The sequence below is a fragment of the Oncorhynchus mykiss genome, chromosome 18, assembly GCF_057628025.1.
Source record: "Oncorhynchus mykiss isolate SJ-2025 chromosome 18, ASM5762802v1, whole genome shotgun sequence".
Lineage (NCBI taxonomy): Eukaryota > Metazoa > Chordata > Actinopteri > Salmoniformes > Salmonidae > Oncorhynchus > Oncorhynchus mykiss.
The window spans coordinates 73,939,739-73,964,935 of NC_143039.1; the positions used below are offsets into that span (position 1 = coordinate 73,939,739).

General features: G+C 44.5%; 2 protein-coding genes across 3 annotated transcripts in view; both read left to right on the top strand.

Moving 5' to 3' along the window:
* Positions 1–1,794, top strand: part of vars2 (valyl-tRNA synthetase 2, mitochondrial) — a 27,309-nt gene extending 25,515 nt beyond the window's left edge. The window contains exons 28-30 of the mRNA XM_090209402.1: positions 151–353; positions 440–589; positions 1,640–1,794. Of these exons, the coding sequence (XP_090065528.1) occupies positions 151–353; positions 440–589; positions 1,640–1,729 (443 nt within the window). The 3' untranslated portion in view covers positions 1,730–1,794. The remainder of the gene's footprint in view (positions 1–150; positions 354–439; positions 590–1,639) is intronic.
* Positions 1,795–5,442: 3,648 nt separating this feature from the next.
* LOC110496720 (alpha-1,3-mannosyl-glycoprotein 2-beta-N-acetylglucosaminyltransferase) lies at positions 5,443–25,174 on the top strand. 2 transcript variants are annotated; one of them, XM_021572755.3, is made up of 3 exons: positions 5,443–7,175; positions 11,779–13,071; positions 23,364–25,174. In XM_021572755.3, exons 2-3 carry the CDS (start codon positions 12,205–12,207, stop codon positions 24,063–24,065), a joined length of 1,569 nt encoding a protein of 522 aa, XP_021428430.3. In that variant the 5' UTR covers positions 5,443–7,175; positions 11,779–12,204; the 3' UTR covers positions 24,066–25,174. The 2 variants fall into 2 exon arrangements, with proteins under 2 accessions (XP_021428430.3, XP_021428431.3); XM_021572756.3 differs by lacking the exon at positions 5,443–7,175 and adding an exon at positions 7,829–8,005.
* The last annotated feature ends 23 nt before the right edge of the window (positions 25,175–25,197 follow it).

Genomic DNA, 25,197 nt, shown 5'->3' on the forward strand with positions numbered 1-25,197 from the left:
TTACGATATGGACCATCTTTCTGTCAGGCTATTTCATGGCATGATTCTCTTTTAAAATGTATATGAATAATATGATAGTAATGATTATTATTAATCATATATACTCATTAATCATGTATACTAATAAATCGCATTTCCTCTGTGTTCCAGTGTGGGCCGTGTGTTCGCCCAGCCAAGCCCAGATCCTGGTCCACTTTGGCCCTGCTGTACGGACCCTGGGCCGAATCACCAAGCTCCACCTCCACTGTCCTCAGGGGGCCGGCTCCCTGTCCTTCCCGTCGGCTCCCCCTCCCCCTAAAGGCAGTGCTGTGGGTGTGGTCGACCACTCCTGTCAGTTACACCTCAATGTTCAGGTAATCATCCGGGCTTCAGTGTAATCTCACAGATTTCTAGAAATGGTGGATTGTAATATGGTACTGAGTTGTTTGCCTTCTTCCAGGGTGGTGTGAATGTGAGCAAACTTAGTCTCCAGCTCTCCCAACGCAGAGAGAAGCTCCTCTCTAGACTGGAACAGTCCCTCTCTCGAACCCGCGTGCCAAACTACTTACAGAAGGTTCCAGAGCGAGTGAGGATAGAGACAGAGAACAAAGTAAGATATAAAAACTGGGAAGTGGGTGCATGAAATGTGGCAAGGGTGTGTGTTTTGTGAGATAAAACGGGCCGATGACAGAATGCCTCACACACTCACTTGCCACAGTCCCCTTTGACCAACACAACAGAATGAGCTATATGGCATGTTGGGAGATCTCCCTGGACGATGGGACTTTTAACTCTCATAGTTTGCTCGTGTTATTGATCCTTGTCTTTTGTAATCATTGCTGATGTTTGTGACGATAAAGTACTACTTGACTCTAGTTTATTTTTTAGTTATTTCACCTTTATTTAACCAGGTAGCAAAGTTGAGAACAAGTTCTCATTTACAAATTGCGACCTTGCCAAGAGAAAGCAAAGCAGTTTGACACATACAACAACACAGAGTTACACATGGAGTAAAACAAACATACAGTCAATAATACAGTAGAAAAATAAGTCTATATACAATGTGAGCAAATGAGGTGAGATAAGGGAGGTAAAGGCAAAAAAAAAAGGCAATTTTGGCGAAGTAAATACAATATAGCAATTAAAACACTGGAATGGTAGATTTGCAGTGGAAGAATGTGCAAAGTAGAAATAGAAATAATGAGGTGACGGACCTCTCAATATTAAATAGATTTACCATTTTAATTCAGGCATGGAAATCACGAGTTCAGTAGCTGAGCAATACATTTTTAGTATGCGTAGTATTGGGACATTAGATAGTCCAGTATTTGCATACCATAGAAAAAAAAACAACGTGCACGATCTCACAATAACAACCTTTGTATTTGTCACGTGAGCAAACTTGCTTTCATCCTGTGATCGAATGTTGTTGATGTAAGCTGGAGCAAAATGGCCGACATACCAGCATGTCTACTATTTACATCCAAAATGGCATCCTATTACCTCATAAGGTTCTGGTCAAAAGTAGTGCACTATATAGGAAATAGGGTGCCATTTGGGACGTAAAACCATTGATGAAGATGTTCTTGAAAGAGACTTTGCTTTGTATTTCTGTTAAATTATCTGCCTTCATTCCCTCCCCCACAATGTATCTGTTTAGATCTCAGCCTTGGAGCAGGAGCTGAGGAACATTGAGGAGCAGCTGTCAGCACTACAGGGACCTCCAAAACACAACTCTGGTCAAAAGTAGTGTACTATGTAGGGTTTTTCACTAGTTCCCACAGTCAAAAGTTAAATAAATAAAAAAAATGCAAATTGTTGTTTTCATTCATTTTTTTAATTTGGGGTTAGGAATAAGGTTAGCAGTGTGGTTAGGTTTAAAATCTGATTTTAAGAAGAGACATTTTAGAACTAGGCGGGGTTAACTAGTGATGATCACTGTGAGGAATAGGACCCTGGTCTAAAGTAGTGCACAACGTAGGGAATAGGGTGCCATTTGAAACACAATCACAGTGAGAGGGGACCTCCCTCTACATGGACAACTTGACTGTCTACAGTGTCTGTCTGCAGGGATTCAACTCTGGATCGGACATTGATTATATCAATCGTGGACTACCAGGTTTTCTGCCATTGAACACCAAGAACTGCAGGCCCTGGAATAACTACAGTGGTCACCGTACCCCTAATTACAGTGGTGACCCTACCCCTAATTACAGTGGTGACCCTACCCCTAACTACAGTGGTCACCGTACCCCTAACTACAGTGGTGACCCTACCCCTAACTACAGTGGTGACCCTACCCCTAACTACAGTGGTGACCCTACCCCTAACTACAGTGGTGACCCTACCCCTAACTACAGTGGTCACCGTACCCCTAACTACAGTGGTGACCCTACCCCTAACTACAGTGGTGACCCTACCCCTAACTACAGTGGTGACCCTACCCCTAACTACAGTGGTGACCCTACCCCTAATTACAGTGGTGACCCTACCCCTAACTACAGTGGTGACCCTACCCCTAATTACAGTGGTGACCCTACCCCTAACTACAGTGGTGACCCTACCCCTAACTACAGTGGTGACCCTACCCCTAACTACAGTGGTGACCCTACCCCTAATTACAGTGGTGACCCTACCCCTAACTACAGTGGTCACCGTACCCCTAATTACAGTGGTGACCCTACCCCTAATTACAGTGGTGACCCTACCCCTAACTACAGTGGTGACCCTACCCCTAACTACAGTGGTGACCCTACCCCTAACTACAGTGGTCACCGTACCCCTAATTACAGTGGTGACCCTACCCCTAATTACAGTGGTGACCCTACCCCTAACTACAGTGGTGACCCTACCCCTAACTACAGTGGTCACCGTACCCCTAACTACAGTGGTGACCCTACCCCTAACTACAGTGGTCACCGTACCCCTAACTACAGTGGTGACCCTACCCCTAACTACAGTGGTGACCCTACCCCTAACTACAGTGGTGACCCTACCCCTAACTACAGTGGTCACCGTACCCCTAATTACAGTGGTGACCCTACCCCTAATTACAGTGGTGACCCTACCCCTAACTACAGTGGTGACCCTACCCCTAACTACAGTGGTGACCCTACCCCTAACTACAGTGGTGACCCTACCCCTAACTACAGTGGTGACCCTACCCCTAACTACAGTGGTCACCCTACCCCTAATTACAGTGGTGACCCTACCCCTAACTACAGTGGTGACCCTACCCCTAACTACAGTGGTGACCCTACCCCTAACTACAGTGGTGACCCTACCCCTAACTACAGTGGTCACCGTACCCCTAACTACAGTGGTGACCCTACCCCTAACTACAGTGGTGACCCTACCCTTAACTACAGTGGTGACCCTACCCCTAACTACAGTGGTGACCCTACCCCTAACTACAGTGGTGACCCTACCCCTAACTACAGTGGTGACCCTACCCCTAACTACAGTGGTGACCCTACCCCTAACTACAGTGGTCACCGTACCCCTAACTACAGTGGTGACCCTACCCCTAACTACAGTGGTGACCCTACCCCTAACTACAGTGGTCACCGTACCCCTAACTACAGTGGTCACCCTACCCCTAACTACAGTGGTGACCCTACCCCTAACTACAGTGGTGACCCTACCCCTAACTACAGTGGTGACCCTACCCCTAACTACAGTGGTCACCGTACCCCTAATTACAGTGGTGACCCTACCCCTAACTACAGTGGTCACCGTACCCCTAACTACAGTGGTCACCCTACCCCTAACTACAGTGGTGACCCTACCCCTAACTACAGTGGTCACCGTACCCCTAATTACAGTGGTGACCCTACCCCTAACTACAGTGGTCACCGAACCCCTAATTACAGTGGTGACCCTACCCCTAACTACAGTGGTGACCCTTGCTTGGAGTCAAGCCATATAGGCATGAATGTAAAATAATACATTATTCAAATAATACCACTTGTCTGTCATCATAAAAACAGCATACTCTATCCCAGGGTTCCCCAGCCGAATTTGGCCCGCTGGTGATTTTTTTGGGCCCCCCAGGTTCCAAGCAAAAGTGTTTTACTTTTTTTTTTTTTTTTTACATAAAAGCCTATAAAACACCAGAAAATCATCTCCAAGTTATTTTAATTTTAGAAATGTGTTCCAAAGTATTCCCACATATAATAGAGAGATATATGTTATCGTATACAAATGTAAGCAAAGGTTTGACATGATTGTTTTAGTCAAATATTACACAGAACACAAAAAAAATGTATGCGACATGTAAAAGTGTTGGTTTCATGAGCTGAAATAAAATATCCCTGAAATTTTCCATATGTACAGTACAGAAAGCTTATTTCTCTAGAATTTTGTGCACAAACTTGTTTACATCCCTGTTAGTGAGCATTTCTCCTTTGCCAAGATAATCCATCCACCTGACAGCTGTGGCATATCAAGAAGCTGATGAAACATTATGATCATTATACAGGTGCACCTTGTGCTGGGGACAATAAAAGCCCACTCTAAAATGTGCAGTTTTGTCACAACACAATGCCACAGATGTCTCACATTTTGAGGGATCGTACAATTGGCATGCTGACTGCAGGAATGTCCACCAGAGCTGTTTCCAGAGAATATAATGTTCCTTTCTCTACCAGAAGCCCCATCCAAAATCGTTTTAAAGAATTTGGCAGTACGTCCAACCAGCCTCACAACCGCAGACCACGTGTAACCACGCCAGCCCAGGACCTCCACATCTGGCTTCTTGCAGGATCGTCTGAGACCAGCCACCCGGACAGCTGATGAAAATGTGGGTTTGCGCAACTGAGCTTCCTAGTTCCGAATAGCACGTGAACGCGGGATCGCATGGCGTGGACGCGATTGGTCGACAGTCTGCTGGGAGGAGCGTTGTACCTTACTCCATACATTTTCCACTGGGATTCTTAACTCCTTTTCTAAAATCTCCGTCAAAGCTCCTTTGAATTCAATTAAATGCAAAGTGCTTTATTGACATGTGAAACATATGTTTACATTGCCAAAGCTGTATCTGTCTGTTTCCCGATTTCACTAGTTGCAGTCAAAATTTGACGTATAGTAAACATTCATGAAAACAAAAAATGTGCCTTTTGGTCTTCATTTAAGGTTAGGGTAAGGCATAAACTAGCAGTGTGGTGGAGGTTAGGTTATACTCCCTTGTCTTAAGGGTAAAAAAATGATCCACCTTCACTAAACCCCTAAAATAAAGCAGCTTAAAATCACATATTAAGAAGATCAATAGTCGAAATGTGTGGGGTTTATGACTAGCAACTTAAAAAAAATATATATATACTATGGACAATTGAGCTAGGGGGTACAATAGCATATTACACAAGGACCTTAAGGGACATACATACACTTATAATTCTATTCTGTGGGCAGTTGTTGGCAACTCCGCTGAGTTTCTAAACTCAGAGGCACAACATCGCGAGACTTCCGGAAATGTCTGCGAAACAGCGTTTGAGAAGAGAACAATTCTTCCTTAGTTAATTTTCTCGAAATCTAAAAGGCATAACCTATAGATTCAAGCCAATGTCTTAAGTAGTTGAACATGTTATTACTCCAACTTCGTGAAAGTGTCACGCGTTTTCATTTTCGTCAAAAACAACTATCTCGAATGCGTGGCTTTGATTTTTTACGGCATGCACATGTTCGGCCTGAGACGACCTTCAGACCCTGCTGTGTTTGTACGCATGAGCTCAGCTAGACAATTTCGCTATGGAATCCCGAAGTGTGATAGGCAGAAACTGCTTCTCCAATAGAAATCCCCCATCTTCGAACTGTACTGTCAAGAATTTGTATAACTAAACCAAGATGGATCACAGCTTGTCGTTTCCAAAGGGAACAGATGAGTCATAGTGGGCAGATCAAGCAAGGAGGTGGGCAGATCTAGCGAGATCCACTTGTCCCGTTCTAGAAAATATCTGCATATTGCCATTAGGAAACACTTACTCCTGAAATTCGCGTGTGCAATATTTCAATTCGACTTTGAACTCCTAAACGCGCTTTGAAAAAACTTTGACAAAGGCGGAAGTTTACAAATCTTAGTCCACTATATGCATAACAAATTCTAGTTTGGGAAACAGAACTGTATTGAGATCAAATGTTTCATCGATGAGAAAAATTTGCAGAATGTAGGACAGAATCCAACTTCTCCGACTGGGCGCCAGTTGGCTTCCTCTCATTACCATATTTGGCAGTGAGTGGAAACGCCAAACGGATGCTTCATATTTATACATCCAGTGAAATCTGTCTCATTGTTCTGTGGTACTGTCTTTGGCCTACTTGCTTGCTGACCACAGTCACAACAGGGGTGCATTCATTACGCCAATGACGTTACAAAACGTTCCGTCTGTTGCAAAATGTTCAAAGTGAAAACATTTTCCAACTATAAAAAGGTAGGTCTCCCCGTTTTACTTTCTTGCTGTTTGGTTCTTAAACGGTAAACGGTTTCCTTTGCAAGACGTCATGAATACACCCCAGATAGCAGAAAAATGGCCAATTTCGCCGGAGCGCCACCGCCCTTATCACGGTTGTCATGGCACTTTGTTGCTAGGGAAAATTGAACAGGGGACGAGGATGAAAGCGGAAGTTAGAAAGGATACAGCTTTTGTCAGATTAACGTCAAATTTGACTTTTCGCAGCAGGTTAGAATTTACGCAGCAGGTAAAGATAATTAAGGTAAGGAAAATGGTTAGGGTTATGTAAAATTAAAAACAATAAGACACTTTTACCGTTCACTTGACAAAAGCTGGATCCCTTCTAGCCATGACAAGGGGGCGTGGCCTTGCTTAACGAGTCAATCCGGAAGTAGTATGGAGCGTGTAAAATTCGGTGGTGTCAAATGAAAAATACGGTCAAGAGCCAGTGAAACACACATACTGGCTTGGACGAATTGGTAGGAGAACAGTGGTGAAAAGGACGATGCATATCGCAAGTCTCGGTGAATTCCTATGTTGATAAATAAATCAATTGAACACATCTAGCTAAATGTCGGATCCAAAGAGGGGAGGAAATGTGGACTGGACATGCAGTGAGGCACTGACACTGGTGGGCAAAACGGAGAGGAATTAAAGTGAGTGAAGCCGATCAACTGAAACCATTCTTCGACATCCAAACTGGCTTTCCAGATAGCAAGCAACACGTCCTACCGGGGCAAATTACAAAAGGTGAGGTGGAAATTGTACTCTTGCTTAGCTAACGTTAGCTGTCTGAAGCTAGCTTGATCAAGTTACATCCTAGCTCACGGCTAGGTCGTTATGGAACAAGCTCGCTAACATTTGATTTATGAAAAGGTCAATTGCTTGCTTGGCTAGCTAGGATGTAAGCTAACTGACGTCCATTGATATGGAGATCTTCAAGTATTGCAATTTCCAAACATTTAACTCAACTTGTGGTTGCAATGATGTGCAGACATTCAGTCTTGGTCATGTAACAAAATGATAAAATAGTTGTAAGTTGTTCACAACGTTTTATTCAAACTATTGTAGGCATTTTCTAATATTAGATTGTTAATTTTGAAATTACGTTTGCCAAGTTTTTGCTGTGTAGTTGTCTCAAATGGCTCTTACAGGCAAACGATAGTCGAACTACAATGTAGCTAGCTGTCAAAACAATAGTAGTTAAGCGACACGGATACAGTTCAGTTGTCTTGACTGGCTTCAACTTGCTTTTCTTAAATACCGATGACCAGTTATTTAGTAGGCAACTCTTCTCCAAGACACACATTTACTTTAATAACAAACCTGATTCCAGTAAGGCTAGTCTTTTTTTAGTTGAACTTCGACCTTCTAATTTGAGTTTTAACCTACCATGTACTTACACGTTTCAGTGAGGGAGGGAGGGAGGGGAGGTTGGCGTTTCAAATGCCTCTGTTCGTGACGGTGAGCAACAATTCCCCCCCCCCCCATTCCTCATTTTCTCCCACCCCCTTCGTTGTCCTTTAAACTTTCTGATGTGTTGAAAGAGATACTGGGAGAACTAGACAGCTCTGCTTCAGGTACCGTAGAACAATACTTTTCACACCCTTTGGCACCTCCTTTCAAACCTGACTTTCTCGTTTGGCTTTTGTGTAACTTGTCTCTTACAATGCTACCATAGATTGTCAAGTTATTACCCTCTCTCCCTCTTAACTGTTTGTCTACCCACAAGTCTATGCTGTCTACTCATCTGTCCCCGAACCCCAAAACCTCTAGTGCAGTACCTCCTTTTTTCTCTTTTTTCCCTAAACTGCTTAATTCCGTAGTTCACTCACCCTATAACTGTCTACGTGTTTAAAGCCATGTGTTTCTGATGTAATGTTAACATTGTGTGTGTTCTAGTGAGGATCAACTGGATTAGATTTACTGTAGCTCTTGGTGTCCCAGGGTGAGATGGGTAGATTAGCCTCTCCAACTCTGTTGAATTTGTTGTTTTTGAGCACCCAGGAAATGAGGCTCACCAATTACCTCAACGATATACATTTCCTGAAAGTCAAAAGTAAATATAGTCCTTTTTAGCCTAGCTTTTCAACCATGAACATATGGAGTACAGATTTTAAAGTTTGTGTAGGATTCAGTATCACATTATTCAACCAGACCAGGACATCTACTCTAAATTAGTTTGTACTTAGTCCGATTGCAATGCTTACAAGATTATTGTTACCACCTGTAACTGGTTTAGACACCTTGAAAGTCTCCTGTTAGGATATACAGTGTACTGTAGGGGGGCTACCCCCACCCTACCCTGGACTCAATCGATCCCCTTATCCAAATCGACACCTTCTTCCCTATGTCTATCCGTCTGCTTAGATGCAATGTTTTCGGTAACTGTTGCGCGTCATTTCTACCCATGTCAAAACTTGGCGTAAAACCACGCCCACGGGTAACCTAGCAACAGTCAAAGCCGCGCTGATTGGTCAGAGTTCGGAACGTTCGCTGTGAGCGAGGGAACAACGCTCGAGATAAATTCCCCACGAACGGAGCGGTTTGTTATACCGGCCGCGGTTACCTGTTTCTTGGCCTCGTTTTGAATTAAGTTCAACTAAAAAGGTAACGTACCTCTCTCTATAAGATAGCTCCATTGAGTCACTATTACTGACAATCAATGTAATGTTAGCTATATCTTTGCCCATTCAGCGAAAGCTAGTTATACAGCATCTCATTCAGTGTCCAACTACCACAAATGTCATGAAGGTAAGTATCTCAAAACACTTTAGATAACTTAGTGTGGTTAGGCTGGCTGAAATTAATTTGGTATTTTATTTAAACTTTATTTAATCAGTCACTAAAATGCTACATAGTTTAATGCAACTTCATAACCAAATTCGGTAAAATGGCGAAGTATGGATGGCAATGTTTTTCTGTTTTTGGTGGGGATTCCCTCTCTGGCGTTCTTCCTCCTTTACTTCTCACTCTGACCAATCAGCACGGATTTGAATGTTGCTAGGTTACCCGTGGGCGTGGTTTAGCACCAAGTTTGACGTGAATAGAAAAGGACAGCACCTGTTCCCTCATGTCTCTCTGTCTGCTAGATACAGTGTTCTCAGTACCTCTTCCCCCATGTCTGTCTTCCAATTCAACCCAAAGGTGTTCAATAGGGTTGAGGTCAGGGCTCTGTGTAGGCCAATCAAGTTCTTCCACATCAATCTCAACAAACCATTTCTGTATGGACCTCGCTTTAAAAAAATATATATTTTACCTTTATTTAACTAGGCAGTTAAGAACAAATTCTTATTTTCAATGACGGCCTAGGAACAGTGGGTTAACTGCCTGTTCAAGGGCAGAATGACAGATTTGAGGATTGGGGATTTGAACTTACAACCTTTAAGGTACTAGTCCAATGCTCTAACCACTAGCCTACCCTGCACGGGGGCATTGTCATGCTGAATGGGGGGTGCCTAGTTAGTTGTACAACTGAAATGTGTCTTCCGCATTTAACCCAACCCCTCAATCAGAGTGGTGTGGGGGGCTGCCTTAATCGACATCCATGTCTTCGGCACCCGGGGAACAGTGCGTTAACTGCCTTGCTCAGGAGCAGAACGACAGATTATTACCTTGTCAGGGATTCGATCCAGCAACCTTTCAGTTACTGGCACAATGCTCTAACCACTAGGGTCTTCCCCAAACTGTTGCCACAAAGTTTGAAGCTCAGAATCATCTAGAATCATTGTATGCTGTCGCCTTATTATTTCCCTTTGCTGGAACTAAGGGGCCCAAACCATGAAAAACCACCCCAGACCATTATTCTTCCTCCACTTAACTTTACAGTTGGTGTTCTGCATTCGGGCAGGTAGAGTTCTCCTGGCATCCGCCAAACCCAGATTAGTTTGTCGGACTGCTAGATCGTGATTCATCACTCCAGAGAATGCGTTTCCACTGCTCCAGTCCAATGGTGGCGAGCTTTACACCAATCCAGCTGACGCTTGGCATTGCGCATGCTTATCTTAGGCTTGTGTGCGGCTGCTCGGCCATGGGAAACCCATTTCATGACGCTCCCGACAAACAGTTCTTGTGCTGACTTTTCTTCCAGAGGCAGTTTGGAATTCAGTAGTGAGTGTTGCTTCAGCAATCGGCATTCCCGTTCGGTTAGCTTGTGTGGCCTACCACTTCACAGCTGAGCCGTTGTTGCTCCTAGACGTTTCCTCTTCACAATAACAGCACTTACAGCTGACCGGTGCAGCTCTAGCAGGGCAGAAATATGACAACTGTCCTGTTGGAAAGGTGGCATCCTATGACAGTGCCACATTGGCCTTACTGAATAGCTCAGTGACTTTCATTCTTCTGCCAGTGTTTGTCTATGGAGATTGCATGGCGGTGTGCTTGATTTTTATACACCTTCAGCCACACCCGTTTCTGAATCCACTTATTTGAGGGGTGTCCACATACTTGCGTGTGTATATGTCCATCCTATATATGAATTAGTGTGTGTGTGTTATCCCATGTTAAATTATTTGAAAAGGGATCCTCTGGTTACTGTTAACAGGCTTTTCAAATCTCAATTGAATAGAAAAGGATGGTTTTAGCTTAGGTTTCTGGACATTAGGCTAACAGTTGGGTTCAACACCAAACGCCACGACGACAGTCTGCAGAAGTACTTCAGCTTGAATTTGTGCCGACAGGATGTCCTGTCCCCCTGTGATACTCGGCCCGACGGGATGTCCTGTCCCCCTGTGATACTCGGCCCGACGGGATGTCCTGTCCCCCTGTGATACTCGGCCCGACGGGATGTCCTGTCCCCCTGTGATACTCGGCCCGACGGGATGTCCTGTCCCCCTGTGATACTCGGCCCGACGGGATGTCCTGTCCCCCTGTGATACTCGGCCCGACGGGATGTCCTGTCCCCCTGTGATACTCGGCCCGACGGGATGTCCTGTCCCCCGACGGGTGCATAACATGGTTGATACGTTCAGCTGTACAGTGATCTTAAGAAGGGTAGTGAAAATGAAGCTGTTGCCGTACTCAACCTCACAGCGTGATTCATTAGCACAGCTTGATTACAGCTTGATTCATAGGCTCAACACACAAAATAGTTTTATGGTGACACTGGTGAGCGATGATGAGGCAACAGCCGCAAGATTCGTGGTTGGACCATCTCCCAATGAACAGTTTGGGTCTTGTTCTGATTCTGCTCAATGACAGTCAGCGATTTCTAGATGATAGAACTCCAGTAATAACCTAATCTGTCCAGAAATACACTCGTCTAGGAGGCACTAATGTCTTGGATCATATCGTGCTTGTTTGTTTCAGAAATGTACTGAATTGATGCTAACAGTTTTTCTGTCATCTGTTTCAGGATGATGGCTGAGGGATAATGTCAAGGACTGTCAGCCCCTCCACCCCAACGTGACCCTGGTTCTCTTATCCAAACACCCCTTTCCCCCTGTTTTTCTCAATTTCCTCTTGCCCCAACTCACTCTCCTGTCCCACTGTTTCATGGAGGAGAGCCAAACCGATACAACAACACACTGGGTTAATACTCACGTCTCTGCAATAGAGGTTCTGGATCATTCTCCTGTCATGTTATCGATCAGACTCAATGATTGGATGAGCAGTAAGGATCACGTGATCAGACCACTGTTCTCTCCACCTCTATTGGACGTCTTCTCTTTCTCATCTTTGTGATTGATTTGGACCCTATTGGCTGTTGTCATTTCAACTCTGTCCCCCCTCCGCCATTTTATTTTCCTCACTGCAGTCTATCCTCTGATGTCATTGGGCCATGGTTCGCAAGAGAGGTTCCCTTATCTTGTGTGGAGCTTTCCTATTCGTCGCCTGCAATGGCTTGCTTCTCCTTTTCCTTTGGGGACGGCCTCCCATTGGTCGACTCGGGGAGGGGGGAGGGGCTGAGCCAGGGGGAAGGGAAGAGTGGGGAGTGGCCAAAAGAAAAGGGGGTGGGACTAATCTGGCTGGTGAGGTGATCCGATTGGCCGAGGAGGTAGAATCGGAACTCGAGACCCAGAAGGAACTTCTGAAGCAGATTCAGAGTCACAGGTCACTGTGGGAAAAGAGGAGAGGGATGGGAAGAAGACAGACGGATGGAGGGAAGGTAGAAAATAAGGAGGAACACAAACCGCCGCCACAGTTGCCTCCAGTACCTCCAAAGGACGATTCAGAGAACAAGGACCCAAGTCAAGAAAAAAATAAACAGGAATTTATTGTTGCAGCAGTCCCAGACCTTAAAGTAGACACACAACCGGACAATGACATAAAAGAACTGAACTACACCAAATTGGAAGTAACTGTCACCAGCCCACAAGTTGTCATTCCCATATTGGTTATTGCTTGTGACAGGGTGACCGTGAAAAGGAGTCTTGACAAATTGATCCAATACCGCCCCTCTGCAGAGCTCTATCCAATCATAGTTAGCCAGGACTGCGGCCATGCTGAGACGGCCCGTGTGATTGGCTCGTATGGCAGTCAGGTGACCCACATTAGCCAACCAGACCACTCGGACATCCGTGTACGGCCAGAGCACAGGAAGTTCCAGGGTTACTATAAGATTGCCAGACACTACCGCTGGGCCCTCAACCAGGTGTTCGACACACTCTCTCACTCCACCGTGGTGATCGTGGAAGATGACTTGGAGGTAAGTGAACAGTAACTGAAATCTATACACCACTTGTCTGCATGCACTGTAATTGAGGAATGGATTTAAAGTGCAGCTAGCTAGCAATAGAAGTATGTAGTAGCCTTGCATGAGCTTGTCTTTCTCCTGTTTTCTGGAGCATGAAGCACCTTGATGTACAGTACACCCCCTGGACAGAACACTAGTGTATCGCAGGGCATTGGGTCCCATTTTTACAACAGAACACTAGTGTATCGCAGGGCATTGGGTCCCATTTATTTTTATTTTTTTACAACCTTTTGGTATGACTCGGCTGGGAATCGAACTCCCAACCTCCGGTGCGGACACTCTAACCTCAAAGCCTGTTGGTCAGTTTAGTATTCGTATAAAGCAGCACTAGATTCATCAACGAGGCCTAAGTGATGAACCCACTGCTGTATTTTAGTTGCACTGCCAACACCCAGCCCCGGTGTTATTCCCAGAACCGCCATTTCTTTAAGGGAACGACGACCCTGTGGCCTACAACCAAAACACGAAGTGCTCCGTTTGCAGCACTGAGCTTTAACACCCCCGCTCCACCCCCGCCCGCAACGGGCAGAATATGCCTTCTATCTGCCTGCGCAGCACATTCCATAGGGTGTTATGGGAAAGTATTTAATTCCATCTGGCTCACATTGACATTTGGGATAATAATAATAATGATGATAAAAGTTGATCCTAATATGTCCCTCATTTGCACAGCACTTTCACTGGGATAACCTAAAACATAGCTTTTGCATTACACATTTCGTAAGATTTATTTTTATGGCCTCCCACCACTAGTTGGGGCGGCAGGGTAGCCTAGTGGTTAGAGCGTTGGACTAGTAACCGGAAGGTTGTGAGTTCAAACCCCCGAGCTGACAAGGTACAAATCTGTCGTTCTGCCCCTGAACAGGCAGTTAACCCACTGTTCCCAGGCCGTCATTGAAAATAAGAATTTGTTCTTAACTGACTTGCCTGGTTAAATAAAGGTAAAATAAAAAAATAAAAAAATAGTTTATTGGTCTAGGGCAATGCCGTCGGGGGTATGCCAAATAAAATGTGATTAAAATAAAAAATATTAAAACAAATAAATAAATATTCACATTTTCAAACAGTACATTTTATATTTTCCCACGGGGGCTATACATCTTTGAGGTTTTTTTTTCCCTCGCCTGAGTAGCCTCGTTTCACTGCCAAAAATAAAATTCAACCATCTAGTGTTGAGCGAAATAACAACAATGTCAAATACAGGTAGACTAGTCAAATAATGAACATCCAATCACATTAACCGTTACTCATCCAATCACATTGACCGTTTCTCATCCAATCACATCGACCGTTTCTCATCCAATCACATTAACGTTTACTCATCCAATCACACTAACCGTTACTCATCCAATCACATTAACCGTTACTCATCCAATCACACTAACCGTTTACTCATCCAATCACATTAACCGTTACTCTCTCGCAGGTAACCTTCAGTCTTATCACGTTTTGTTCCTAAAATGTCTGCACATTTTGAAAAATAAGCCACGGGAGTTTTTTGAGCGAGAATAAAGACAACTTTCGAGTAGCAAGACATGTATAAAAGCAACAGATGCCATTAATAAGAAGGGGCTAGAAGCGTCTTATATGGTGAGCTACCGAGTGGCTAGGACAGGCAAGCACCATACTATTGTGGAGGACTTAATCCTTCCTGCTGTCACGGATATGGCTGGGACAATGCTGGGGGGAAAAGGCCCCAAAAAAACGATACAATGACTTCATCAAACAACACTGTTTCACAACATATCAGTGACATGGCAGGAGATGTGTGCGAAGCAGTAATTCTTTCAAAACAAGTCAGTGAATTATATGAGTTCCAGCTGGATGAGTCAACATGCGTGGCGGGCCTGGCACAGCTCCTGGTATATGTCCGTTACGGTTATGGGTGGTCAATTTAAGGAAGACATTTCTCTTCTGGAAACCAGGACAGGATATTTTTAAAGTACTGGGCAGCTTTGTGACATCAAATGGACTTTGGTGGTCAAGATGTGTCGGTATCTGTACTGATGGTGCAAAAGCCATGACAGGGAGACATAGTGGAGTGGTAACGCGCATGCCAGCAGTTGCTCCCGACGCCACTTGGGTACACTGCAGCATCCACCGAGAGGCTCTTGCTGCCAAAGGAAAACCTGACCGCTTGAAAGACGTTTTGGACACTACAGTGAAAACAAATGGTTAACTCGTGTGTTTTCTGCACTATGCAATGATTTTTTTATTTAACTAGGCAAGTCAGTTAAGAACAAATTCTTATTTTCATTGACGGCCTAGGAACAGTGGGTTAACTGCCTGTTCAGGGGCAGAACGACGGTTACTAGGCCAACGCTCTAACCACTAGGCTACCCTGCCGCCCCGATACAGTGCCTTGCTAAAGTATTCATCCCCCTTGGCGTTTTTTCTATTTTGTTCCATTACAACCTGACATTTTAAATGTATTTTTATTTGGATTTCATGTAATGGACAGACACAAAATAGTCCAAATTGGTGAAGTGAAGTGAAATGAAAAAAAATATATATATTCAGAAACTCTAAGCAGGAAAGTGGTGTGTGCATATGTATTCACCCCCTTTACTATGAAGCCCTCAATAAGATCTGGTGCAACCAATTACCTTCAGGAGTCACATAATTAGTTAGACTGCACACAGGTGGACTATTTAAGTGTCACATGATCTCAGTGTGTGTGCAATTGAGAATCTGTGGTGTGACTTAAAGATTGCAGTTCTCCAGCGGAACCCAACCAACTTGAAGGAGCTGGAGCAGTTTTGCCTTGAAAAATGGGCAAAAATCCCAGTGGCTAGATGTGCCAAGTTTTATAGAGACATACCACAAGAGACTAGCAGCTGTAATTGCTGCAAAAGGTGGCTCTACAAAATATTGACTTTTTTTTTGGGGGGGGGGGGGGGGGGGTGAATAGTTTTGCACGCTCAAGTTCTGTGTTTTGTCTTATTTCTTGTCTGTTTCACAATGAAAAATATGCTGCATCTTCAAAGTGCAAGTTGTGTAAATCAAATGATACAAACCCCCCAAAAATCTATTTTAATTCCAGGTTGTAAGGCAACAAAATAGGAAAAATGCCAAGGGGGGTGAATCCTTTCGCAAGTCACTGTAAGAGCTCTTTGTCACTTCCAACAAGCCGGGTTGTGACAAACTCACTCATTCTTATGTTTAAAAAAAATGTGTCATAGTGTTTGGCAGGCTTACAATGATGGCAAAAAACGACATTTGAGAGTGCGCTGACCCTGGTGCTAGAGGGGGTACAGCTGACCCTGGTGCTAGAGGGGGTACGCAGCTGGAGGTTGAATGTTTGAAGGGGTATCGGACTATAAAAAGTTTGGGATCCACTGGTCTAGGGTAAGGACTAGTCTATTGGTCTAGGGTAAGGACTGGTCTAGGGTAAGGACTAGTCTATTGGTCTAGGGTAAGGACTAGTCTATTGGTCTAGGGTAAGGACTAGTCTATTGGTCTAGGGTAAGGACTGGTCTAGGGTAAGGACTGGTCTAGGGTAAGGACTAGTCTATTGGTCTAGGGTAAGGACTAGTCTATTGGTCTAGGGTAAGGACTAGTCTATTGGTCTAGGGTAAGGACTGGTCTAGGGTAAGGACTGGTCTAGGGTAAGGACTGGTCTAGGGTAAGGACTGGTCTAGGGTAAGGACTGGTGTAAGGACTGGGGTAAGGACTGGGGTAAGGACTGGGGTAAGGACTGGGGTAAGGACTGGGGTAAGGACTAGGGTAAGGACTAGGGTAAGGACTAGGGTAAGGACTAGGGTAAGGACTAGGGTAAGGACTAGTCTAGGGTAAGGACTAGTCTAGGGTAAGGACTAGTCTAGGGTAAGGACTAGTCTAGGGTAAGGACTAGTCTATTGGTCTAGGGTAAGGACTAGGGTAATTACTAGTCTAGGGTAAGGACTAGTCTATTGGTCTAGGGTAAGGACTAGGGTAAGGACTAATCTAGGGTAAGGACTAGTCTATTGGTCTAGGGTAAGGACTAGTCTATTGGTCTAGGGTAAGGACTAGTCTATTGGTCTAGGGTAAGGGCTAGTCTATTGGTCTAGGGTAAGGACTAGTCTAGGGTAAGGGCTAGTCTATTGGTCTAGGGTAAGGACTAGTCTATTGGTCTAGGGTAAGGACTAGTCTATTGGTCTAGGGTAAGGACTAGTCTATTGGTCTAGGGTAAGGACTAGTCTATTGGTCTAGGGTAAGGACTAGTCTAGGGTAAGGACTAGTCTATTGGTCTAGGGTAAGGACTAGTCTAGGGTAAGGGCTAGTCTATTGGTCTAGGGTAAGGACTAGGGTAATTACTAGTCTAGGGTAAGGACTAGTCTATTGGTCTAGGGTAAGGACTAGTCTATTGGTCTAGGGTAAGGACTAGTCTATTGGTCTAGGGTAAGGACTAGTCTAGGGTAAGGGCTAGTCTATTGGTCTAGGGTAAGGACTAGGGTAATTACTAGTCTAGGGTAAGGACTAGTCTATTGGTCTAGGGTAAGGACTAGTCTATTGGTCTAGGGTAAGGACTAGTCTAGGGTAAGGACTAGTCTATTGGTCTAGGGTAAGGACTAGGGTAATTACTAGTCTAGGGTAAGGACTAGTCTATTGGTCTAGGGTAAGGACTAGGGTAAGGACTAATCTAGGGTAAGGACTAGTCTATTGGTCTAGGGTAAGGACTAGTCTATTGGTCTAGGGTAAGGACTAGTCTATTGGTCTAGGGTAAGGACTAGTCTATTGGTCTAGGGTAAGGACTAGTCTATTGGTCTAGGGTAAGGACTAGTCTATTGGTCTAGGGTAAGGACTAGTCTATTGGTCTAGGGTAAGGACTAGTCTATTGGTCTAGGGTAAGGACTAGTCTATTGGTCTAGGGTAAGGACTAGTCTATTGGTCTAGGGTAAGGACTAGTCTATTGGTCTAGGGTAAGGACTAGTCTATTGGTCTAGGGTAAGGACTAGTCTATTGGTCTAGGGTAAGGACTAGTCTATTGGTCTAGGGTAAGGACTAGTCTATTGGTCTAGGGTAAGGACTAGTCTATTGGTCTAGGGTAAGGACTAGTCTATTGGTCTAGGGTAAGGACTAGTCTATTGGTCTAGGGTAAGGACTAGTCTATTGGTCTAGGGTAAGGACTAGGGTAATTACTGGTCTAGGGTAAGGACTAGGGTAATTACTAGTCTAGGGTAAGGACTAGGGTAATTACTAGTCTAGGGTAAGGACTAGGGTAATTACTAGTCTAGGGTAAGGACTAGGGTAATTACTAGTCTAGGGTAAGGACTAGGGTAATTACTAGTCTAGGGTAAGGACTAGGGTAATTACTAGTCTAGGGTAAGGACTAGGGTAATTACTAGTCTAGGGTAAGGACTAGGGTAATTACTAGTCTAGGGTAAGGACTAGGGTAATTACTAGTCTAGGGTAAGGACTAGTCTATTGGTCTAGGGTAAGGACTAGGGTAATTACTAGTCTAGGGTAAGGACTAGTCTATTGGTCTAGGGTAAGGACTAGGGTAATTACTAGTCTAGGGTAAGGACTAGTCTAGGGTAAGGACTAGTCTATTGGTCTAGGGTAAGGACTAGGGTAATTACTGGTCTAGGGTAAGGACTAGGGTAATTACTAGTCTAGGGTAAGGACTAGGGTAATTACTAGTCTAGGGTAAGGACTAGGGTAATTACTAGTCTAGGGTAAGGACTAGGGTAATTACTAGTCTAGGGTAAGGACTAGGGTAATTACTAGTCTAGGGTAAGGACTAGGGTAATTACTAGTCTAGGGTAAGGACTAGGGTAATTACTAGTCTAGGGTAAGGACTAGGGTAATTACTAGTCTAGGGTAAGGACTAGGGTAATTACTAGTCTAGGGTAAGGACTAGGGTAATTACTAGTCTAGGGTAAGGACTAGTCTATTGGTCTAGGGTAAGGACTAGGGTAATTACTAGTCTAGGGTAAGGACTAGTCTATTGGTCTAGGGTAAGGACTAGGGTAATTACTAGTCTAGGGTAAGGACTAGTCTAGGGTAAGGACTAGTCTAGGGTAAGGACTAGTCTATTGGTCTAGGGTAAGGACTAGTCTATTGGTCTAGGGTAAGGACTAGGGTAATTACTGGTCTAGGGTAAGGACTAGGGTAATTACTAGTCTAGGGTAAGGACTAGGGTAATTACTAGTCTAGGGTAAGGACTAGGGTAATTACTAGTCTAGGGTAAGGACTAGGGTAATTACTAGTCTAGGGTAAGGACTAGGGTAATTACTAGTCTAGGGTAAGGACTAGGGTAATTACTAGTCTAGGGTAAGGACTAGGGTAATTACTAGTCTAGGGTAAGGACTAGTCTATTGGTCTAGGGTAAGGACTAGGGTAATTACTAGTCTAGGGTAAGGACTAGTCTATTGGTCTAGGGTAAGGACTAGGGTAATTACTAGTCTAGGGTAAGGACTAGTCTATTGGTCTAGGGTAAGGACTAGGGTAATTACTAGTCTAGGGTAAGGACTAGTCTATTGGTCTAGGGTAAGGACTAGGGTAATTACTAGTCTAGGGTAAGGACTAGTCTAGGGTAAGGACTAGTCTATTGGTCTAGGGTAAGGACTAGGGTAAGGTAAGGACTAGTCTATTGGTCTAGGGTAAGGACTAGTCTATTGGTCTAGGGTAAGGACTAGTCTATTGGTCTAGGGTAAGGACTAGTCTATTGGTCTAGGGTAAGGACTAGTCTATTGGTCTAGGGTAAGGACTAGTCTATTGGTCTAGGGTAAGGACTAGTCTATTGGTCTAGGGTAAGGACTAGTCTATTGGTCTAGGGTAAGGACTAGTCTATTGGTCTAGGGTAAGGACTAGTCTATTGGTCTAGGGTAAGGACTAGGGTAATTACTAGTCTAGGGTAAGGACTAGTCTATTGGTCTAGGGTAAGGACTAGTCTAGGGTAAGGACTAGTCTAGGGTAAGGACTAGTCTATTGGTCTAGGGTAAGGACTAGTCTAGGGTAAGGACTAGTCTATTGGTCTAGGGTAAGGACTAGTCTAGGGTAAGGACTAGTCTATTGGTCTAGGGTAAGGACTAGTCTATTGGTATAGGGTAAGGACTAGTCTATTGGTCTAGGGTAAGGCCTAGTCTATTGGTCTAGGGTAAGGACTAGTCTATTGGTCTAGGGTAAGGACTAGTCTATTGGTCTAGGGTAAGGACTAGTCTATTGGTCTAGGGTAAGGACTAGTCTATTGGTCTAGGGTAAGGACTAGTCTATTGGTCTAGGGTAAGGACTAGGGTAATTACTAGTCTAGGGTAAGGACTAGTCTAGGGTAAGGACTAGTCTATTGGTCTAGGGTAAGGACTAGTCTAGGGTAAGGACTAGTCTATTGGTCTAGGGTAAGGACTAGTCTAGGGTAAGGACTAGTCTATTGGTCTAGGGTAAGGACTAGTCTATTGGTATAGGGTAAGGACTAGTCTATTGGTCTAGGGTAAGGACTAGTCTATTGGTCTAGGGTAAGGACTAGTCTATTGGTCTAGGGTAAGGACTAGTCTATTGGTCTAGGGTAAGGACTAGTCTATTGGTCTAGGGTAAGGACTAGTCTATTGGTCTAGGGTAAGGACTAGGGTAATTACTAGTCTAGGGTAAGGACTAGTCTATTGGTCTAGGGTAAGGACTAGTCTATTGGTCTAGGGTAAGGACTAGTCTATTGGTCTAGGGTAAGGACTAGTCTATTGGTCTAGGGTAAGGACTAGTCTATTGGTCTAGGGTAAGGACTAGTCTATTGGTCTAGGGTAAGGACTAGTCTATTGGTCTAGGGTAAGGACTAGGGTAATTACTAGTCTAGGGTAAGGACTAGTCTATTGGTCTAGGGTAAGGACTAGTCTAGGGTAAGGACTAGTCTAGGGTAAGGACTAGTCTATTGGTCTAGGGTAAGGACTAGTCTAGGGTAAGGACTAGTCTATTGGTCTAGGGTAAGGACTAGTCTAGGGTAAGGACTAGTCTATTGGTCTAGGGTAAGGACTAGTCTATTGGTCTAGGGTAAGGCCTAGTCTATTGGTCTAGGGTAAGGCCTAGTCTATTGGTCTAGGGTAAGGACTAGTCTATTGGTCTAGGGTAAGGACTAGTCTATTGGTCTAGGGTAAGGACTAGTCTATTGGTCTAGGGTAAGGACTAGTCTATTGGTCTAGGGTAAGGACTAGTCTATTGGTCTAGGGTAAGGACTAGGGTAATTACTAGTCTAGGGTAAGGACTAGTCTAGGGTAAGGACTAGTCTATTGGTCTAGGGTAAGGACTAGTCTAGGGTAAGGACTAGTCTATTGGTCTAGGGTAAGGACTAGTCTAGGGTAAGGACTAGTATATTGGTCTAGGGTAAGGACTAGTCTATTGGTATAGGGTAAGGACTAGTCTATTGGTCTAGGGTAAGGACTAGTCTATTGGTCTAGGGTAAGGACTAGTCTATTGGTCTAGGGTAAGGACTAGTCTATTGGTCTAGGGTAAGGACTAGTCTATTGGTCTAGGGTAAGGACTAGTCTATTGGTCTAGGGTAAGGACTAGGGTAATTACTAGTCTAGGGTAAGGACTAGTCTATTGGTCTAGGGTAAGGACTAGTCTATTGGTCTAGGGTAAGGACTAGTCTAGGGTAAGGGCTAGTCTATTGGTCTAGGGTAAGGACTAGGGTAATTACTAGTCTAGGGTAAGGACTAGTCTATTGGTCTAGGGTAAGGACTAGTCTAGGGTAAGGACTAGTCTATTGGTCTAGGGTAAGGACTAGGGTAAGGACTAATCTAGGGTAAGGACTAGTCTATTGGTCTAGGGTAAGGACTAGTCTATTGGTCTAGGGTAAGTACTAGTCTATTGGTCTAGGGTAAGGACTAGTCTATTGGTCTAGGGTAAGGACTAGGGTAATTACTAGTCTAGTGTGACCAGTGGTTAGCCACAGTAGGCTCTGTTCTGTTTCGGCCCAGTAAAGCCCATCATTAAGGGCCCTCTATAAACATCTGTGGATCATTTTAGCTGGCGCTTTTATCCAAAACTACTTAGTCAAGCATGAATACATTGTTTGTATGGCTGGCCTTAGTGGGAATCGATCCCACAATCCTGGCCGTTTAGATCACTGAACTGACCTCAAGCCAGTAGATGAATCATGATGAACCAAGATGGGCAGAGAGGACAGAGAAGGGTGCACAGTAGGGACAGAGCCAGTGGACATTTGTAATCCTGGTTTGCGTTCCCCGACGAGCAGATTTTTGAACTGATTTAGTGGATTAACCACGTTGACACCCGGCAGAGTGGGGTGTGAAGACAGACCCCTCCATCCTGCCCCACTCATCCCCCATTTAATTCAGACCAGGTCTGTGTCCCAAATGGCATCCTATATACTGCAGCCCTATCTTTTAAACAGGACCCATAGGGCTCTAGTCAAAAATAGTGCACTATATAGGGGGATCATGTTCTATTTGAGACACTAGTCAAATTAAACTGCCAGCTGGCTGAACAAATGGTCTGGAAACAAACCGCGACGGCAGAATTCGTCACGAGAGATACAGGAAATGACCAAATCAACAGAGTTGTTACCATAAAAGGGGGGGATACCTAGTCAGTTGTACAACTGAAATGTCTTCTTTTAATCCAACCCCTCTGACTCAGAGAGGTGCGTGGGGGGGGGGGGGGGGGGGGGGGGGGGGCTGCCTGCCTTAATCAACATCCACGTCTTCAGCGCTAGGGGACACGAGTCACCAGTTAAAAGCTTCTAGGCTAAACTTTGCTCCCTTAAATCAAACATTGAGAAACCGAGGGGGGAAAATGTACTGGGAACTGTGTCCACTTATGTAACTGTTCCCGCAGTTGCTTTTCTACATATTGTGACCACCAACCCGAACACACATTTATCATGTTTGCTTCGGTTAGTCATTTCATGTTGACATACTATTGGCATTGTATTAATTGAACTTTGAACTTCTCATTCATTGAGGCTCCTATTGGTTGTTGATCAAGTTCCTGTCCTTTTGGTTGTCATTAGGCTTGTATTGCATGGATTCGTACCGCAGAGGCCGTTTTCACAACCAGTCGATTGTTGACGAGCAGAAACCAACGTGTTTGGTAGTGTTGGTTATCGTTTGGCATTACAATGAGTGACGCATAGTTGACACGATAGCACGAAACAGATCTGGGATCAGATTAGAGCGTTCATAATTACGAATAGTGGTGCAGGATATTTACTGAGTAATTCCTTTTTTATAACTGGAAGGAAAAAACGTACTAAGACAAGTTATCCTGCTGTAAAACAGATGACTTATCCAAAGCTTCTCTGTCCCGTCCAGGTGGCCCCGGACTTCTTTGAGTACTTCCGCGCCCTGCACCCCATCTTGACCTCTGACCCCACCCTGTGGTGTGTGTCTGCCTGGAACGACAACGGCCGGGAAGGACTGGTGGACCCTGGGAAGGCTGACCTCCTCTACAGGACAGACTTCTTCCCGGGGCTGGGCTGGATGCTGCTGAAGGACGTCTGGGCAGAACTAGAACCCAAGTGGCCCACGGCCTTCTGGGACGACTGGATGCGTCACCCCGAGCAGCGTAAAGAGCGCTCCTGCATCCGCCCGGAGATCTCCAGAACTATGACCTTCGGACGCAAGGGTGTCAGCTTGGGTCAGTTCTTTGACCAGTATCTGCGTTATATTAAACTCAACACTGACTTTGTGCCTTTCACCAAACATGATCTGTCTTACTTGATGAAGGAGAACTTTGACGTGAACTTTGTGAAGGAGGTTTACAGCGCCCCCCTAGTTAAAATAGAAGAGCTACAACAAGGGGGAGGTTTGAAGGAAATGGGTCCATACCGGGTGCAATATTCCAGCCGGGAGAGTTTTAAAGTCATGGCTCGTAACTTAGGGGTTATGGATGACTTGAAATCGGGGGTTCCCCGTGCAGGGTACAGGGGCGTGGTCAGCTTCCTGTCCCGTGGACGACGGGTCTTCTTGACCCCACCTGAAGGATGGACAAAGTACGACGTCAGTTGGAGCTGAGCGGTTCGGACAGAACGTAGTGTGAATGGTATCGAAGACCGACTTGAGAAACGACCTCTCAAACCAAAGAAAAACAAGGTCACATGAAGAAACGGGAGCTAAACCAAACAGACAGGCTTGGCGGGTGAAGGGATTTGACATGTGGTAGAAGTAGTAAGGCACTCCTTGTTTTATGAGTGAACCTGAATGCAGTGTAACACAGGGCACAGCCCAGGGAGTGAAACCACAAAGTCTCTCACAGAAAGTAAGAAATCATTTAGTGCTTGGTTGTTCTCCTGCTAGAGCTTATCTAGGAAAGGTTTACTGTTCAACACAATGTCTTAAACTGACTCTAAAGTTCTGGACAACCACAAGTTTGATTACATTGATTGATTGATTGATTGATTGATTGGGAGGACTCAGATGAGCTTTTTGTCTTGTTCGCCGTATCACCAGGTCTTTAAAGGAGAGGCCAAACCCCTCTCTGGTCACATCCCAAATCGCACCCTTTTCCCTATTTAGTGCACTACTGTTGACCAGGGCCCATAGGCAATAGGGTGCAATTTGGTAGTCTACATTCTACTTTAAAAGAACTTGCAGTATTCTACTCACTCAAAGTGAATGAATGAGGTCAAAATATTAGCTAGACTGGTATTAATTGAGTATTATAAATATGATTGTCAAATTTGGTTTATTCATTTAATGTTTTTTTTTGTGGGGAGGGGGAAGGCTATTTTGGGAAATTTTATTTAGCAAGAGATTCTTCAGACAGTCAGAGGTTCATACATTTGCCATGCAGCGCACCAATTTAACACATCGTATGTGACATTCTGTTGACGTTGGGTTTATCCCAAACGGTACCTCGTTCCCTAGAAAGGGAAGAGGGCCATTTGAGACGTAGATGCTGACTATACTTGAGCCCTCTCCAAACGGTGGTATTCGACAGTTAGGGTTTGTTGAAAAACCAATGATTATGATTGTTTTTCTTCATTTTACATGATGGGTGATACATGTATGTACTGTATTTAGTTCTGGGGTGATTGATTCATATGTCCTTATGGTGGAAAACAAACAACACTGCCTGATGTGTTCAACTTTTAATACGTTGCAAATAAAACGGACTATTTTGATATTTGGCAGCAGCTTTCCAGAC